This window comes from Ranitomeya variabilis, chromosome 6 (assembly GCF_051348905.1).
Source record: "Ranitomeya variabilis isolate aRanVar5 chromosome 6, aRanVar5.hap1, whole genome shotgun sequence".
Lineage (NCBI taxonomy): Eukaryota > Metazoa > Chordata > Amphibia > Anura > Dendrobatidae > Ranitomeya > Ranitomeya variabilis.
The window spans coordinates 175,485,445-175,506,001 of NC_135237.1; the positions used below are offsets into that span (position 1 = coordinate 175,485,445).

Here is a 20,557-nt window from a genome sequence, read left to right on the forward strand (position 1 = left end):
GTCCAGGGAATATGGGGAGAACAGTTAGATAGTTCTTCTAACCTGAAGGAGCTGATGGTGGTGGAGCTGGCTGTAAGAAGGCTCCTTATATCCCTACAGTGTCATCATGCTAGGATCCTCTCTGACAATCAGGATGCAATGGCCTACATCAACCACCTAAAGGGAACTCGGTCCAGACCCCTAATGGAAGTGGCAGAGTAGATATTCCAAGTAGCAGAGGAACGTTTTCTGTCTGACGGCTCTGAACATTAGAGGAAAGGACAACACCAGAGGAGACCTTTTAAGCCGCAACCTACTCAGGCAGGGAGAATGGACACTAAAAAGTTCCATCTTCGACCAAGTTGTGTGGATGTTGGGTCATCAAGACATAGACCTCTTCGTCACTAGGAAACATTAAAAAGTGAGGCAGTTCTGTTCTCTCAACCCCAGACAAAAACCACTGGTACAGTGCCTTGTGAAAGTATTCGGCTCCCTGGAACTTTTCAACCTTTTCCCACATATCATGCTTCAAAAAGATACCAAATGTACATTTTTGGTGAAGAATCAACAACAAGTGGAACACAATTGTGAAGTTGAACAAAATTTATTGATTATTTTAAATTTTTGTGGAAATTCAAAAACTGAAAAGTGGGGCGTGCAATTTTATTCGGCCCCTTTACTTTCAGTGCAGCAAACTCACTCCAGAAGTTCATTGTGGATCTCTGAATGATCCAATGTTGTCCTAAATGCCTAATGATGATAAATATAATCCACCTGTGTGTAATCAAGTCTCCGTATAAATGGACCTCCTCTGTGATAGTCTAAGGGTTCTGTTTGAAGCACAGAGAGCATCATGAAGACCAAGGAACACAATATGCAGGTCCGTGACACTGTTGTGGAGAAGTTTAAAGCCAGATTTGGATACAAAATGATTTCCAAAACTTTAAACATCCCAAGGAGCACTGTGCAAGCGATCATATTGAAATGGAAGGAGTATCATACCACTGCAAATCTACCAAGACCCGGCCGTCCCTCTAAACTTTCATTTCAGACAAGGAGAAGACTGATCAGAGATGCAGCCAAGAGGCCCATGATCACTCTGAATGAACTGCAGAGATCTACAGCTGAGGTGGGACAGTCTGTCCATAGAACACCAATCAGTCGTACACTGCACAAATCTGGCCTTTCTGGAAGAGTGGCAAGAAGAAAGCAATTTCTCAAAGATATCCATAAAAAGTGTAATTTAAAGTTTGCAACAAGACACCTGGGAGACACACCAAACATGTGGAAGGAGGTGCTCTGGTCAGATGAAACCAAAATGGAACTTTTTGGCAACAATGCCAAATGATATGTTTGGCGTAAAGGCAACACAGCTTATCACCCTGAACACACCATCCCCACTGTCAAGCATGGTGGTGGCAGCATCATGGTTTGTGCCTGGTTTCCTTCAGCAGGGACAAGGAAGATGGTTAAAATTGATGGGAAGATTGATGGAGCCAAATACAGGACCATTCTTGAAGAAAACCTGTTGGAGTCTGCAAAAGCCCTGAGACTGGGTCGGAGATTTGTCTTCCAACAAGACAATGATCCCAAACATAAAGCAAAATCTACAATGTAATGGTTCACAAATAAGCGTATCCATGTGTTAGAATAGCCAAGTCAAAGTCCAGACCTCAATCCAATCGAGAATCTGTGGGAAGAGCTGAAAACTGCTGTTCTCAAACGATCTCCATTAAACCTCACTGAGCTCGAGCTGTTTGCCAAGGAAGAATGGGCAAGAAATTCAGTCTCTCGATGTACAAAACTGATAGAGACATACCCCAAGCGACTTGCAACTGTAATCGCAGCAAAAGGTGACGCAACAAAGTATTAATTTAAAGGGCCCGGATAATATTGCACTCCCCACTTTTCAGTAATTGAATTTCCTCAAAAATTTTAATTAACCAATAAATTTCGTTCAACTTCACAATTGTGTTCCACTTGTTGTTGATTCTTCACCAAAAATGTACATTTGGTATCTTTGTTTGAAGCATGATATGTGGGAAAAGGTTGAAAGGTTCCAGGGAGCCGAATACTTTTGCAAGGCACTGTAGTAGATGCCTTCTTAATCAGGTGGGACTTCAATCTGAGTTATGGCTCCCCCTTAGCCCTTTTACCTCTAGTGGTGAGGAAGATCAGGGAGGACAGGGCAAAAATTATCTTGACTGCCACCTTTTGGCCCAGAATAGCGTGGTTTTCATGGCTAAGGACCATGTGCGTCTCCGATCCGTGGGTGCTACCGGAACTCCCGGACCTCCTCTCCCAGGAACCGGACTACCATCCACGAGTGGCAGGGCTTCACCTGCCGGTGTGGAATTTGAGAGGTCATTACTGAGGAATAAGGGATTTTCCTCCAATTGGATAGCCACTCTCCTAAAGAGTAGGAAAGTAGTCATGACCAAGATCTAGGCCAGAACCTGGAAGAAGTTTCTAGCTACCTCAGAAGTTTCGAGCTACCTCAGAATTTAAAGTCAGGGAGGGGGTCATGATATGTCAGGTTCTGGAGTTCCTTCAAAAAGGATTGGAGATGGGTCTTTCCACAAGTATCCTTAAGATCCAAGTTTCAGCACTGGGGCCCTTGTTGAGCCATGATATCTCGGGCAATTACTGGTCATTCTTAAAGAGAGGATTAATGCTTGGGACTTGAATTTGGTTCTCACATCTATGACAGATCCCCCATTTGAATCCATTGAGTCAGCCCCTAGAAAGGTGCTCTCCCTTAAGGTAGCTCTTTTGGTCACGTTAACATAATCTCGGAGAGTGAGTGATATCCAGTCTTTTTCTAGACTCCCGCCATATACCCAGTTCTTGGAAGACAGGGTTGTACTTAGGCCGGATCCATCTTACTTGCCCAAAGTAGCCTCCAAATTCCATAGGTCACAGGAAATAGTTTTCCCTTCATTGGTTCCCAATCCTAGAAACCAGAAAGATCTGAAGCTTCATACTCTAGATGTTAGGAGGTGCCTGTTAGAGTATTTATCTGTCACTGATCCTTAGAAGAAGGATAATTCCTTATTTGTGTCCTTCCAGGGAGCCAGGAAGGGTCTTAGGGTGTCAAGAAGTACTTTAGCTATGCGAATTAGGGAGGCTATTTCATTAGCGTACACATCGAGTGGCAAGACAGCATCGGAGGGTCTGAGAGCGCACTCCACTGGAGCCATGGCAACCTCCTAGACGGAGAGATCGGACATCTCAATCGACCAGATATGTACCGTATATACTCGAGTATAAGCCGAGATTTTCAGGCCAAATTTTTGGGCTGAAAGTGCCCCTCTCGGCTTATACTCGAGTCACGGTCGGCGGCAGGGTCGGCGGGTGAGGGGGAGAGGGCGCTGAGGCATACTTACCTGCTTCCGGGGCTCCTGGCGCTCCCCCTGCCCGTCCCACGGTCTCCGGGTGCTGCAGCTCTTCCCCTGTTCAGCGGTCACGTGGGACCGCTCATTAAAGAAATGAATATGGACTCCACTCCCACAGGGGTGGAGCCGCAAATTAATTCCTCTAATCAGCGGTAACGGTGACCGCTGACAGAGGAAGAGGCTGCGGCACCCGGAGACCAGCTGTCCGGGAGAAGGAGCCAGGGACGCCAGGTGCAGGTGAGTATCTCATAGTTACCTGTCCGCGTTCCACACGCCGAGCGCCGCTCTGTCTTCGCGTCCTCTTGCTCTGACTGTTCAGGTCAGAGGGCGCGATGACGCATATAGTGTGCGCGCCGCCCTCTGCCTGATCAGTCAGTGCAGAGAGACGCTGGGACGGGACGCTGAGGAGCTGCAAGCAAGAGAGGTGAGTATGTGTTTTTTTTTTTTTTTTATTGCAGCAGCAGCATTGTATATTGCACAGATTTATGTGGAGTATCTATGGGGCAACGGTGCAGAGCATTATATATATGGCACAGCTTTATGTGGAGCATCTATGGGGCCATAATCAAAGGTGCAGGGCATTATATATGGCACAGCTATCTATGGGGCCATAATCAAAGGTGCAGGGCATTATATATGGCACAGCTATCTATGGGGCCATAATCAAAGGTGCAGAGCATTGTATATGGCACAGCTATCTATGGGGCCATAATCAAAGGTGCAGAGCATTGTATATGGCACAGCTATCTATGGGGCCATAATCAAAGGTGCAGAGCATTGTATATGGCACAGCTATCTATGGGGCCATAATCAAAGGTGCAGAGCATTGTATATGGCACAGCTATCTATGGGGCCATAATCAAAGGTGCAGAGCATTGTATATGGCACAGCTATCTATGGGGCCATAATCAAAGGTGCAGAGCATTGTATATGGCACAGCTATCTATGGGGCCATAATCAAAGGTGCAGAGCATTGTATATGGCACAGCTATCTATGGGGCCATAATCAAAGGTGCAGAGCATTGTATATGGCACAGCTATCTATGGGGCCATAATCAAAGGTGCAGAGCATTGTATATGGCACAGCTATCTATGGGGCCATAATCAAAGGTGCAGAGCATTGTATATGGCACAGCTATCTATGGGGCCATAATCAAAGGTGCAGAGCATTGTATATGGCACAGTTTTCTATGGAGCATCTATGGGGCCATAATGAACTGTGCAGAGCATTATATATGGGGCAGCTTTATGTGGAACGTCTATGGGGCTATACTGAACGGTGCAGAGCATTATATATGGCACAGCTTTATGTGAAAGCATCCATGGGGCCATAATGAACAGTGCAGAGCATTATATGTGGCACAGCTTTATGTGGAGCATCTATGGGGCCATAATGAACAGTATGGAGCATCTATTTTTAATTTTGAAATTCACCGGTAGCTGCTGCATTTTCCACCCTAGGCTTATACTCGAGTCAATAAATTTTCCCAGTTTTTTGTGGCAAAATTAGGGGGGTCGGCTTATACTCGGGTCGGCTTATACTCGAGTATATACGGTAAGGCAGCTACATAGTCTTCTCATTCCACCTTTTATAAACATTATACAGTGGGTACGGAAAGTATTCATACCCCTTTAAATTTTTCACTGTTTGTTTCATTGCAGCCATTTGGTAAATTCAAAAAAAGTTCATCTTTTTATGCATTAATGGTACACTCCGCACCCCATCTTGACTGAAAAAAACAAATGTAGTAATTTTTGCAAACTTTGTTAAAAAAGAAGAACTGAAATATCACATGGTCATAAGTATTCAGACCCTTTGCTCAGTATTGAGTAGAAGCACCCTTTTGAGCTAGTACAGCCATGAGTCTTCTTGGGAATGATGCAACAAGTTTTTCACACCTGAATTTGGGGATCCTCTGCCATTCTTCCTTGCAGATCCTCTCCAGTTCTGTCATGTTGGATGGTGAACGTTGGTGGACAGCCATTTTCAGGTTTCTCCAGAGATGCTCAATTGGGTTTAGGTCAGGACTCTGGCTGGACCAGTCAAGAATGGTCACAGAGTTGTTCTGAAGCCACTGCTTTGTTATTTTAGCTGTGTGCTTGGGGTCATTGTCTTGTTGGAAGGCGAACCTTCGGCCAAGTCTGAGGTCCAGAGCACTCTGGGAGAGGTTTTCATCAAGGATATCTCTGTACTTGGCCGCGTTCATGTTTCCGTCAATGACGACCAGTCGTCCTGTCCCTGCAGCTGAAAAACACCCCATAGCATAATGCTTCCACCACCATGTTTCACTGTTGGGATTGGGCAGGTGATGAGCAGTGCCTGGTTTTCTCCACACATACAGCTTAGAATTATCACCAAAAAGGTATATCTTCATCTCATCAGACCAGAGAATCTTATTTCTCATAGTCTGAAAGTCCTTTATGTGTTATTTAGCAAACTCTATGCAGGCTTTCATATATCGTGCACTGAGGAGAGGCTTCCGTCTGGCCACTCTGCCATATAGGCCCGACTAGTGGAGGGCTGCATTGATAGTTGACTTTGTGGAACTTTCTCCCAATTACCTACTGCATCTCTGGAGCTCAGCCACAGTGATCTTAGGGTTCTTCTTTACCTCTCTCACCAAGACTCTTCTCCCACAATTGCTCTGTTTGGCTGGACGGCCAGGTCTAGGAAGACTTCTGGTGGTCCCAAACTTCGTCCATTTAAGGATTACTGAGGCCACTGTGCTCTTAGGAACCTTGAGTACTGCAGAAATTGTTTTGTAACCTTGGCCAGATCTGTGCCTTGCCACAATTCTGTCTCTGAGCTGCTTAACCAGTTCTTTTGACCTCACAATTCTCATTTGGTGTGACATGCACTGTGAGCTGTGAGGTCTTATATAGACAGGTGTGTGCCTTTCCAAATCAAGTCCTATCAGTTTAATTAAACATAGCTGGCCTCCATCTCAAGGAGGATCACAAGGAAATGGACAGCAAGTAACTTACATATGAGTGTCTGAGCAAAGGGTCTGAATACTTATGACCATGTGATATTTCAGTTTTTCTTTTTTTTATTAAATTTGCCAACATTTCTACATTTGTTTTTTTTTTTTTTTTTCAGTCAAGATGGGGTGCAGAGTGTACATTAATGAGAAAAAAAATTAACTTTTTTGAATTTACCAAATGGCTGCAATGAAACAAAGAGAGAAAAATGTAATGGGGTCGGAATACTTTCCATTCCCACTATAGGTTTTATATGGGTGCCTCTTCAGATCTCACCTTTGGTATAAGGGTGCTGCAGGCTGTGGTCCCTCCCTAAGAAAATTAGTGCCTCTCTGTAATTCTCTCGTGGTGCTGTCATGGGAGACCGAATAAAGTCTTAGTTACTTACCGGTAATGGTATTTTTCAGAGCCCATGACAGCACCCATAGATTCCCTCCCTTCACGTGTGGGTGTGCAAGTCTTCCTCTTGTAAGTATTCACGAGTGTGAAATTATCAGGTATTAGGGTGTTATATATTTGTGCCATCAATCATGGAGGTCCTCTCAGGCTCTGTAATCTAACTGATGCGTGGGAAAGGTGCCGCCCTTTTATGTCTGTTGGTTTCCTTTCCCTGAAGGGCAGATTCCCTCTCTTGTGGTGCTGTCATAGACTCCAAAAAAATACCATTACCGGTAAGTAACTAAGACTTGCCCATAAATTGCATTTATTACCTATCCAAAGGAAAAGTGACAACTCTAATCTATAGGCCCTCACTGATCATTAGATTGGGGGTCTGGAGCGTCATATTCCTCCTCACTGGATGACAGCAGTGTAGAGAAGAACTTCGAACATGGTTGAGCATAAAAAATGGACAATTTGCAGCCCATGTAGCTTCCTTACTGCATATATTTATTTTCCACTCTAAAACCCTGTAGCATTTCTGAGAAAACATTATACAGGAGCTGGAAAGCCCAAATTAATAATTGCAGTGATTACCTACTGTCTTCTCCCTGCTGGCTCTTCTTTATTGATAAAGGGAAAGAATTGCATGGGGGAAGCCAATGGGGACCCACCCCAGGGACTAATCTCTTCATTATTCAAAACTCTGTAAATGCTACCTATCATTCAGGCAGCATGAATCGCCTAAAAAGTTCTCTTTTAAAAAACATACCGTATTTTCCGGCGTATAAGACGACTGGGCGTATAAGACGACCCCCCAACTTTACCAGTTAAAATATAAAATCTTCTTAAAAGTCGGGGGTCTTCTTATACACCCTATGTCGTCTTATAGGGCCGGTGAATATGTGCCTTTTGGGGGGGGGAGGGAGTGATCCTGATGACGAGGGGGCGTCTCACAGGAAAGTGAGTATCCCCCATTACCTTATCGTAGCGGTGCAGCGTGGGGGTCTCAGTGCTGGGAGTGGCGGCGGCGGCTGCTGTGCTCTGGTGCGGCGGCTGCTGTGCTCTGGTGAGGCGGCTCCTCTTCTGTGTGGGGCCTCTGTGCTGTGGGGTGGCGGTGGCGGCGGCATATCTTTATCCAGTTGGGGCTCCTCCGGCATCTCCTTAGCCCTGGAGGCACCGCCGCAACTCCATCGGTGCAATGCAGCGGCCATTTTCCCGGAGGCAGCTCAATAGGTGCGATGCGGTGGCCTCCGGGAAAATGGCCGCTGCTCAGATTCAGATCTCGTCCCGAAATCTCGGGACACGAGATCTGAATCTGAGCAGCGGCCATTTTCCCGGAGGCCACCACATTGCACCGATGGAGTTGCGGCGGGGCCTCCAGGGCTAAGGAGATGCCGGAGGAGCCCCAACTGGATAAAGATACGCCGCTGCCGCCGCCACCCCACAGCACAGAGGCCCCACACAGAAGAGGAGCCGCCGCACCAGAACACAGCCGCTCCCAGCACTGACACCCCCACGCTGCACCGCTAGGATAAGGTAATGGGGATTACTCACTTTCCTGTGAGACGCCCCCTCGTCATCAGGATCACTCCCCCTCCCCACCCACCATATACACCGGCGTACAAGACGATTCCCGGCGTATAAGACGACCCCCGACTTTTAAGAAGATTTTCGGGGGTTAAAAAGTCGCCTTATACGCCGGAAAATACGGTATTTTAATTTCTTTTTTTTTTTTGGTAGTTTCACTAGTGAATAAATTCATCAAGTGATAAATACCAAATTATTTTCCATGAATGTTAACAAAAGACATGCCCTTTTATGTACGGTAAGTTTTCATTCTCCCTGGCAGCATGAAGCCTGAAGGCTAGGGTGACATGCTGAGAACATGTAGTACATGTCTGAAGTGCGTCTGCTAAGAAGCCGCTTCCTAAATGTTTTAGCAGCTTTCTGCTGCATCATTATAAATTAATTTGGAATGGCTTGTTAACTATTAATTAGCACTCTGTTTTCGTAAAACCATCCAGCCGTTAAAGAGGTTCTCTGCTCCAAAAGGAAATGCTGCATTGGACAGCTAAGCAGTTAAAGCAATAAAAGGATTCATACTCACTGCACCACTTGGCTCCCCGCTCTAGCACTGAAGCTTCAGACTAACTACCAGTGACCAGGCTGCTGCCTCTAATTGGCTACTACTGACTGAAAGCTGGTTTCAGGACTCGTTTAAGAAATAGTTTAGCACGTATAATATGTTTTGTTTTAGGAGAACATTATCATAGATATACGGGAAGAAAGCTTAAACATTATGTAGCAGATTTGCCATAGTTTACATTTATTATTATTTTTGCTAAATAACATTGAGAATGGTTTATGTATTATTTATGGTTCATTTAAGTTTACATGTTCATGTTTTTCTCCCCCAGCGTTTACATATCAACCCTTTTTGAAAATGACCGTCATTTTTCTCATCTTTCTACTTTGGAGCGAGAGATGGCCTTCCGTACTGAAATGGTTCGTTTTCAGCATCTGAAATTAATATATATTTGCCAAAAAAGATTTCTTTGTACATCAGTTTATGAAAGGCAACTAAGATGATTTGATTCAGAATTTATCATAATCTCATACTGGTTTAAAAAAAAAAAAAATCATAACATTACTAATCATAACTAGTTCTTGCCAGAGTTGGAAGTAACTTTATTGTTCCATATGAATTTCAAATTCCATTTTCAAGGTGTTTCGAGCACTGATGCTTTGTAGGCTTAAATCTGTCAGAAAAATGGCCAAAAGATTATGACTGTTTTGAGAAATATCTCAATTTACGGCTGGATTCACACATGTGCGTGTCTCAGTCAGAGTACAAATCCCGAATTGGCTACTCTTTTTCGAAGCCGAACTTGAAAACCTCATATATGGCTATGAGACTGTTGAGTTTGGTTCTGGATGCCCACGACTGGACAAGTGAATCAAAGACTGTGACCAATAGGTGTATGAATGTGGCATTAAAGGAAATCTATAGAATCATCCTGCCCAATCTAAGGACACCATGAATCAGGGCCTGGCTGTGCAATGTCAGCCACGTATGTTTTACTCTAAAATTCTACAGTTTTTCAGAGAAACTATCGTTTTAAAAGTCTGCCAGGGACAACAGGGAAAGACCTGACTAGTCCGGCATGACACCTGGTCGTCTGCTCCCCACTCCAATTTATTAACAGGTCGCTTCCATGTGCATACATAGGGAGTGACCTGTCGTTCAATTGGAGTGGGAAAAGAAGTCAACCGGGGATGTCATCAGACTAGACAGGTCTCTCCGTATGGTTCCCATCCAACTTTTTTCAAATTTCTCTAAAACAGAGTAAGGCCAGTCTCACACGTCCAGATAATTCCGGTACCGGAAAAATCGGTACCGGAGTTATCCGCGTCCGTGTGCTCACGTGGCACATCAGTGTGGCACATGTGCAGCAGCCGTGTGCCGCCCTTGTGCAGACTGAGGACCACACGGACCGTGCAGGAGACAGCGCTGGAGTTAAGCGCTGTCCCCCCTGCGTGTGGTGCTGAAGCACGCATTCATTCCTTCTCCCCAGAAGCGTTCGCTGGAGAAAAGGAATGAAAAATCAATGTTTTTTTAATTTTTTTTGTGTTTAAAATAAAGTTCCTGGTCACCTCCCGCCTCCCTCCCCCTGTGCGCCCGCCCGCTTGCATTAAAATACTCACCCAGCTCCCGCGATGCTTCCTCAGCGCTGGCAGCTTGTCCTGTGAGCGGTCATTACAGTGATGAATATGCGGCTCCACCCCTATGGGAGGTGGAGCCGCATATTCATCACTGTAATGAGCGGTACCACGTGACCGCTCACACAGGACAAGCTGCGGCGCTGAGTGGAAGCATCGCGGGAGCTGGGTAAGTATTTTAATGCAAGCGGGCGGGCGCACAGGGGGTGGGAGGCGACCAGGAACTTTATTTTAAACACAAAAAAAATAAAAAAACATTGATTTTTCATTCCTTCTCTCCAGCGAACGCTGCTGGGGAGAAGGAATGAATTTGGGCTTCAGCACTACATGCAGAGGGGACAGCGCTTAACTCTAGCGCTGTCTCCTGCAAGGTCTATGTGGTCCTCAGTCGGCACACGGACGGCATCCGTGTGCGGTACGTGTTGACACGCACCCATTGACTTTAATGGGTCCATGTGATCCGTGCGCTCCCACGAACACTGACATGTCTCCGTGTTTTTCAAACGGACACACGGTCCGTGAAAACACGCTGACATGTGCAGAGACACATTTATTGTAATGTGTCTACGTGAGTCAGTGTCTCCGGTACGTGAGGAAACTGTCACCACACGTACCGGAGCCGCTGACGTGTGAAACAGGCCTAAAACATACACGACTGCAGTCAGACTGCTCTGATTCATGCCACCCATAGTTCGACCCATGAATCTCGACACAGGTTCCTTTTAAAGGTCAGATTGAAAACAACAGACCACATTCCCCCCAATTTTTTTTTCTATAAATAATGTTAAAGTAATGTTTTTTTATGTGTTAAAATTCTGTTACTGAGTTTTTTTTTCATATATTTCTTGATAGGGTCTTTATTATTCTTACTTCAAATCCATCATTGAAGCTCCATCATATTTTTCTGGTTTTCAGTTGATAATGAATGATAATGTTACAGAATATCCTAATGTAATAAATACATTGAAAAGATTTAATCTCTACCCAGAGGTAAGAAAATGTACAAGAGGTTTGGTTCCTAAATTCATTTTTTGTTATATTGATAACATATTTATATTATTTTTTTATTTTAAGCTTATTTCTGTTGTGTTATTTTGCTATCAGCATATACAGTATATACTAGCTTCCAATTAAGCTTTGGTAGTTTCATTTCTTGTAAGTAATAACATCAACCCTTTTAAACCTGTTGATTTATTAATGTAAAGAGAAAGTATCATCAGAAAATTACCTACTGTTTACATCAGGGGTTTTTTATGTTCAATGTTTTTTTTTTTTAATTGACAATGTTGTTTTTTGTTCTTATCACAATATGTAATGAAATTAAAATTATACATTAAAAATTTTCTAGACTCATACTACCTGTTTTTCCAGAAAATCCATATGTACCTTGATAGCGATTGCTACTGTGCATCATAATTACACCAACCCGACCAACAGGGCAACACAAACAAGGGTTAACACAAAACTCCAGGTATACAAAATATTTGTTCACATATAACAGAGGAATCCACCGGGGTGTGAAGTTAGGGGAATAAACATAATTGAGAAGGATAAGGAATTACCACACATACAAACCAAGCACCAGTCACAGATAACTCCTCCAGCACTCCTTCCGATATGAACTCCTCTCCCTCCATTTAACCATGCAGCAAATGCTTGTCTGATGAGGATTAGTAACAGAGCCCAGATTATGAAGGGTAAAGGAGTGGTTAATCGAACACAGCTGAGAACATGGATTTCCAATGTGGCTGATTAACCCCTGGGATGCCAGAAGAAATAAACCCATTTAATATGACGAAGAAGTGCTTCTTCTCAGTGCCGGAGTAGAAGCAATCAGATGCTATAGTCTTCGGCTCTACACTGTCGCGGTAACTTCGTGACACTATGATGATAATGAGACTTCTGAAAATGCTGACTGATAGAACAAGAAGGGTGAGTCTAAAATATCCACAATGGCCAGTGTGAAAATTGCAAGATTTTTATTACTTTTTTTTTTTCTTTTTAAATATAGACTGTAATAAACAAAAATTGCCAAAATTAAAAAATATATAATTTAACACAAAAACCTAATTTAAACAATTGGTCATTTTCTGATGATACATTAGCTTTAAAGTGACCCTCAACACTTAACAAAAAATTAGTAGACAAACAGAAGTTAGTAGACGATAACTCAGGTTCAGACCACACTAAGGAGTTGTAGGCTTGAAACAGCATTTTTAGTGTAGATGCATTACAGCATCCTTTATTGTTATCAGGAGGGTGCACAGCTTAAAGGGTTACTTCCGTCATTATACCATCATAGCTCACTCAGCGGCTGTAACCTCTGTTCATTTCTATGGTAGTTTCGCAAAATGTGTCGAGCAGTAGCGCTTGACTGTTCTCATAGACTCCGCTTTCATATTCTTAACCTGGTGCAGATATTCCCATGACAGGCACAAAAGCCTGAGATGGGAGAAACCTTTTCATATTAGCATTAGTGATGAGCGAATGTGCTGGGATAAGGTGTTATCTGAGCATGCTCAGGTGCTAACCGAGTGACCTCAGCGTGCTCGAATCTTCTAGTCCCTGTGGCTGCATGAGTTGCAGCTGGTGGGCAACCCCTACATGTGTTGCGGCTATCGAACAGCCACGAGACATGCAGCTACTGTGACACGGACATATTATTCGAGCACGCTGAAGTCACTCGGTTAGCACACACATGATAACGCCTTATCTCAGCACGTTCGCTCATCGCTAATTTGCATGAAGAGTTGTTGACCCCATCGGCCTCAATAAGCATATGTAGATGAATTTTTATGTCCTGCATGTAATTACCCCTTTTGCTGAGACCAGACCTCAAAAAAGTTTGAACCACTATCTACAAACCATGAGAACAATTCATTATGGAATCTCGGGGATCAAATATCAAAAATGGGATGATAATTTGTATTTTTTTCTAGCAAACATGCACACATTATGTCTAACTGCAGATTTCATTCACTGCTTTTCAGAGCTGTAAATTCACTGATATATCTGCACAAACATCAGATTCATTGTAGCTTTTACGTTCTCTCCATGATTGCCTGGGATTCCTCCAACGCTCCCAAGAACATACTGATATGGAATTTAGATTAGGAGGCCAGTGATGATAATGTCGATAAAGTGCTGTGGAATATGATGATGATGCTTTATGAATATGTAGACATATATGTTGGCAGATGTAATGCATAAATATATTTTGTGTAGCCTATGAAATAATGGTAAAAAAAACCCAGTTAGATGTAGTGACTGCACTTCTCATACTCCGATTTTCATTTTGGTGCTGTATTTTGCTGCAGGGGTTTTGATTGCTAAACGTCAGTGTTTGTTTAAAAATTGGCAACGAATACAGTAATAAGATTTTTTGGCAAATCTGTAAGGACAATAAAGGCTTTTTCCACATGACTGCAAATCCCATTCTCCACGCAGGTGATCCTAGCCGGCTTGTTCCGCATTTACACAGCGACAATGAGTGCTGTTGGCATCAGGACCAAGATATGCTGGACAGTAAATCGGGGCAATGATCTCAGTCCTGTAGAAAGCTGTGAAGGTAAGTTACAGACCGGAAATTATCCTCAACAAGTAAATGTTTTATTACAAAGCTAATATGCCCAAAGCAGACACATTGTGGATTCGACAGATAAGGAGCGGCTCAGAAAATCCATGTATAATTTATTCCAAACCCTGTAGTATAAATTTGCAGTCTAGAAATTGGCGTATATAAAGATGACCTGGCCCCAAGATCAAAAGTTAACAATTTTTGCTGCTATATAATTATGTGTTTTGTCTTTTTTTTTTTTTTTAAATCGGTCATTTGGTTCCAAAGACATGAGTCTTTTTTTAGGCTCTCTAAGTATGTACTGTTTTTTTTCGGATTATAAGACGAACCCCAAATTTTGAAGAGAAAAATAGGAAAAAAAGAAACATTTTTAAATAAAATGGTGGTGCTTCTTATAATCCATGCGTCTTATTGCTTACCGGGGGTGGTGGCTGTGGTGAAGCAGGGTCCCAGGGTCGCTGCAGGAGGAGGCAAGAGTGGAGCGTTGCTGCAGGCTGGGATGAGGGAGGGTTCGGATGTGCGGCACGCCGCTGCGGGTGGTGTGCGGTACTGTGGGTGATGTCCGGTGCTGTGGGGGCTCTGCGAGACTTCGGCACTATCTTCAATGGAGCACGGTGACCCGCTCCACTGCGCAGGCACCAGATTCCCAGTGCCGCAGTGTGAATACATCATAAAACACTGCGGGGCAGAATCTGGGGCCTCCGCAAGACACAGGAGCGATAGCCTGATGTCAGTTCCTGGGCAGCACGCACTGCGCATGCCCGAGAACTGTTGGCAAAGCGCAGGCGCTGGGCATCAACACAGGAAGCGGCGCACAGACGAAAGGGGGATGATGGGAGGGGGCTGAAACAGGGGGAGACACCATACCTATGTGACTCAATACAGGTATGGGACGCAATTTATAAAAGACAATATTTGTGTTACTAGGGATCTGAAACATAAGAGCCACCTTCACAGAATGCAGCCTTAGTGCTGCTGAACGTGGCTCCTTTACTTAAAAATGACCTGGCAGGGGTCACAAGTTCCCTTTAATGTCCTAGTAATACAGTAATCCTGTAGCAATAGATACACTTCCTGTAAGCAATTGATACAATATCTCAACCTATGTGCTTATTGACTGACCACAGGCAGAAGGACAAAATAGAGGTTAAAATTTTTTTTTTATTAATATGACAGTAAAAATAAATTAAAATTCAAGAAAAGTGCAGGATAAAAGAATGAGGGATTGGGACTCGCCAAGTATACTTTGTAAAACAGGACAAATAACCCTCAAAAATAATGCTTCAGCATGTACCGTATATATAAATGATAGTTCTGTATAGTGTCTCCACAGTATGCACTCTGGCAAGCACAAAGCAAAAACCTAAAGTGCATACGAAGTATCCGTATATAATAAATAGATTTGACTCCTATATGCATTTAATTACATTATGTTTACAAAAGTTAATTTTACATATACATATAGTTTATTATAAAGGTTATTTTGCTGCAGAGGGTAGTTACAAACTATATCACTGTATAGTCTTTTTCCTTGGAAAAGGCCATTTGAAATAGTGAGTCCATGTAGGCAATGCTGGTTACTGCTGAATCGAGCATACACTGTGTGCAGAATTATTAGGCAAGTTGTATTTTAGAGGATTATTTTTATTATTGATCAACAACTATGTTCTCAATCAACCCAAAAGACTCATAAATATCAAAGCTTAATATTTTTGGAATTTGGAGTGAGTTTTTTTTTTTTTTTTTTAGATTTGGCTATCTTAGGAGGATATCTGTTTGTGCAGGTAACTATTACTGTGCAGAATTATTAGGTAACTTAATAAAAACCAAATATATTCCCATCTCACTTGTTTATTTTCACCAGGTAAACCAAGATAACTGCACAAAATTTAGAAATAAACATTTCTGACATGCAAAAACAAACACCCCCAAAATTAGTGTCCAATATAGCCACCTTTCTTTATGATGACACTCAGCAGCCTTCCATCCATAGATTCTGTCAGTTGCTTGATTTGTTTACAATCAACATTGCGTGCAGCAGCCACCACAGCCTCCCAGACACTGTTCCGAGAGGTGGACTGTTTTCCCTCCCTGTAGATCTCACATTTTATGAGGGACCACAGGTTCTCTATGGGGTTCAGATCAGGTGAACAAGGGGGCCATGTCATTATTTTTTCTTCTTTGAGACCTTTACTGGCCAGCCACACTGTGGAGTAGTGGCATGTGATGGAGCATTGTCCTGCATGGAAATCATGTTTTTCTTGAACGATACTGTACCTTCTTGAAGAAGTTGTCTTCCAGAAACTGTCAGTAGGTCTGGGAGTTGAGCTTCACTCCATCCTCAAACCGAAAAGGTCCCACAAGTTCATCTTTGATGATACCAGCCCATACCAGTACCCCACCTCCACCTTGCTGGCGTCCAAGTCGGAGTGGAGCTCTCTGCCCTTTACTGATCCAGCCTCTGGTCCATCCATCTGGCCCATCAAGAGTCATTCTCATTTCATCAGTCCATAAAACCTTTGAAAAGTCAGTCTTAAGATATTTCTTGGGACAGTCTTGACGTTTTATCTTATGTTTCTTGTTCAAACGTGGTCATTTTTCAGCCTTCCTTACCTTGGCCATGTCCCTGAGTATCGCACACCTTGTGCTTTTGTTACTCCAGTAACGTTGCAGCTCTGAAATATGGCAAAACTGGTAGCAAATGGCATCTTGGCAGCTTCACGCTTGATTTTCCTCAATTCATGGGCAGTTATTTTGCGCCTTTTTTGCCCAACGCGCTTCTTGCGACCCTGTTGGCTATTTGCCATGAAACACTTGATTGTTAGGTGATCACGCTTCAAAAGTTTGGCAATTTCAAGACTGCTGTATCCCTCTGCAAGAAATCTCACAATTTTGGACTTTTCAGAGCCCGTCAAATCTCTCTTCTGACCCATTTTGCCAAAGGAAAGGAAGTTGCCTAATAGTTAAGCACACATTTATATAGGGTTTTGATGTAATTAGACAACACCCGTCCTCATTACAGAGATGCACATCACCTGATTTACTTAATTGATAGTTGGCTCTCAAGCCTGAACAGCTTGGAGTAGGACAACATGTATAAAAAGTATTGTGTGATCAAAATACAACTTGCCTAATAATTCTGCACACATTGTAGTGCAAAAAGGGAAGCCAGGATTTCACCTTAATTTTAATGCCAAACAGGACCACAGTTATCAAAAACCCTCTGTGGGGGTAAGACTGGAGATAAGAGGTACAGAATCACCCAAAGACGAGGAAGCAAAAAATTAGGTTATTTTACATGAATAAATGCCACGCAAAGAAAAAAAAAATGAAGTAAAGGAATCCACGTCCCTCAGCCCCGACGCACACATTTCGCCCATCTTCTAGAGGCGTGTCAAGGGATAGGACGTCATGAGTCACAATCCCTCATTCTTTTATCCTGCATTTTTCTTGAATTTTAATTTATTTTTACTGTCCTATTAATAAAAATTATTTTTTTAACCTTTATTTTGTAGCACTTCCTTCTGCCTGTGGTCAATAATCACATAGGTTGAGATATTGTATTAATACTTTTAATTAAGTATATTGCAAATATTATTAATAGTGATGAGCGAACGTGCTCGTATAAGAGCACGTTGAAGACATTCGGTTAGCATCTGAGCATCTTCGGATAACCCTTATCCGAGCACGTTCGCTCATCACTAATTATTAACTTTACAATGTCTGATCAGTAATTAAATAACAAAAAATAGTTTAATCACTGTATTACATTTGTGATTCTTGTTGGTAGTCATGGCTGCAAAACTTGATCCAGATGAAGCCTTTATGTATCTTTACATCGTGGAAATAATAGTTCCCTGTATTTGGCCAGAAAACCTTTTATCTATACTAAGCAGCAATGTTTATATGTTAAGTATCTTGTGCTGAAATTTCTGCATCATTTCCGCATCTTTTGGAAGGAAAAATGCACATAAAATAGGCACCTTTTTGATGTGTTTTTACTTTTTTTTTTTTTTGGTGCAGAGTTTTCCCCACTCATTATGAGTGAAATCTCCAGCAAAAACGCTGAAATATTGACATGATGCAGACGTATACCTGCACCAAATCTGCAAATCACGAATAAGCAAGGCGCACATCTCCATATACTTTTTTTTTGCATTATTGCCATGATTGTCCTGCTTAGGACATCACCACTGCAGCAGGAATTTGGGTTCTGGGTGTAGATGTAGATTTTATTAGTTGATTAAATAAATAACGAGTAACCTGGAACAGTGCCCTTACATTTAATTCTCCGCATGTTAACTATGCTACCAAACCAGGAGGGAAGTTGATGTGCAGAGAATTAAATGTAGGGGAACTTTTTCCTCTGAAGGTAATTTCCTGGCCCCATTTTCTTTCCTTTTTTAAAGATAGGGACAGCATTTGCCCTTCTCCAATCTTCTGGGACTCCTTCTGTTCTCCAGGGGTTTTGATATCATATGTGTGTTTTTGGGTATTTCACTCTATGGCTGGCCAGGTTTACATAGAGAAAGTCTCCTTCGAGTGGGGGCTCCACATCGTCAACTTTAACTAGGGTGCCAACCTACGCTGGTAGGCATGAAATCAGCATCTAAGGGGATTATTGGGGCTGGATATCCGGGAATTTAGGGCCCTACAGTAGGAGGAGCTTTATGTAAAATACTGACCAAATACTGAACGTGTGAGTCTGGCCTAAAGCTGAGATGCAGACTGGGCAAAAAGTAGAACAACTGCCAAGCAAAGGGTGATAAAGTTGAGATTAAGTAAGACTTAAAAGTAATCTATCTCATTTAAAAATACCATTTACCGTGTTTTTCTGACTATAAGACGCACCTTACTATAACACGCACCCAAATTTAGATAGCAGAAAATAGAAAAAACATTTTTTCTGTTAAATAAAACTTCCCTGGTGATGTAAATTGGACTGGTCATTATCACTAATTTTAATGTACTAGAGTAGAATAGAGAGGTAATAAGCAATTTTTAGTGTCCCTCAGCAATTTGTATTATACACACAGCTCGGCTTCAATGCAATCAGGCCGGCATTACAGCTACTAACTATCCTCCTTCACACCCAGTATTTGTAGCCCATGCATGAGCGATACTCTATTAGCTTATCTACATTTGTAAGCTCTCCTTATTTTACTCAGTGAAGCACCCAAAGTACTACAGTTGTGGCCAAAAGTATTGACACCCCTGCAATTCTTTCAGATAATACTCAGTTTCTTCCTGAAAGTGATTGCAAACACAAATTATTTGGTATTATTATCTTCATTTAATTTGTCTTAAATGAAAAAACACAAAAGAGAATGAAGCAAAAAGCAAAACATTGATCATTTCACACAAAACTCCAAAAATGGGCCAGACAAAAGTATTGGCACCCTCAGCCTAATACTTGATTGCACAACCTTTAGCCAAAATAAGTGCAACCAACCGCTTCCGGTAACCATCAATGAGTTTCTTACAATGCTCTGCTGGAATTTTAGACCATTCTTCTTTGGCAAACTACTCCAGGTCCCTGATATTTGAAGGGTGCCTTCTCCAAAGTGCCATTTTTAGATCTCTCCACAGGTGTTCTATGGGATTCAGGTCTGGACTCATTGCTGGCCACCTTAGAAGTCTCCAGTGCTTTCTCTCAAACCATTTTCTAGTGCTTTTTGAAGTGTGTTTTGGGTCATTGTCCTGCTGGAAGACCCATGACCTCTGAGGGAGACCCAGCTTTCTCACACTGGGCCCTACATTATGCTGCAAAATTTGTTGGTAGTCTTCAGACTTCATAATGCCATGCACATGGTCAAGCAGTCCAGTGCAAGAGGCAGCAAAGCAATCCCAAAACATCAGGGAACCTCCGCCATGTTTGACTGTAGGGACCGTGTTCTTTTCTTTGATTGCCTCTTTTTTTCTCCTGTAAACTCTATGTTGATGCCTTTGCCCAAAAAGCTCTACTTTTGTCTCATCTGACCAGAGAAGATTCTTCCAAAACGTTTTAGGCTTTTTCAGGTAAGTTTTGGCAAACTCCAGCCTGGCTTTTTTATGTCTCGGGGTAAGAAGTGGGGTCTTCCTGGGTCTCCTACCATACAGTCCCTTTTCATTCAGACGCCGACGGAGAGTATGTGTTGACACTGTTGTACCCTCGGACTGCAGGGAAGCTGGAACTTGTTTGGATGTTAGTCGAGGTTCTTTATCCAACATCCGCACAATCTTGCGTTGAAATCTCTTGTCAATTTTTCTTTTCCGTCCACATCTAGGGAGTTTAGCCACAGTACCATGGGCTTTAAACTTCTTGATGACACTGTGCACGGTAGACACAGGAACATTCAGGTCTTTGGAGATGGACTTGTAGCCTTGAGATTGCTCATGCTTCCTCACAATTTGGTTTCTCAAGTCCTCAGACAGTTCTTTGGTCTTCTTTTTTTTCTCCATGCTCAATGTGGTACACACAAGGACACAGGACAGAGGTTGAGTCAACTTTAATCCATGTCAACTGGCTGCAAGTGTGATTTAG

At 42.7% G+C, this 20,557-nt stretch overlaps 1 protein-coding gene across 2 annotated transcripts in view; it reads left to right on the forward strand.

Moving 5' to 3' along the window:
* DPY19L1 (dpy-19 like C-mannosyltransferase 1) overlaps window positions 1-20,557 on the forward strand; it is a 272,489-nt gene that overhangs the window by 65,650 nt on the left and 186,282 nt on the right. For both annotated transcript variants that reach the window (XM_077269279.1, XM_077269278.1), the window contains exons 3-5: window positions 9,155-9,242; window positions 11,310-11,447; window positions 13,905-14,025. In XM_077269279.1, coding sequence (XP_077125394.1) covers window positions 9,155-9,242; window positions 11,310-11,447; window positions 13,905-14,025 — 347 coding nt within the window. The remainder of the gene's footprint in view (window positions 1-9,154; window positions 9,243-11,309; window positions 11,448-13,904; window positions 14,026-20,557) is intronic.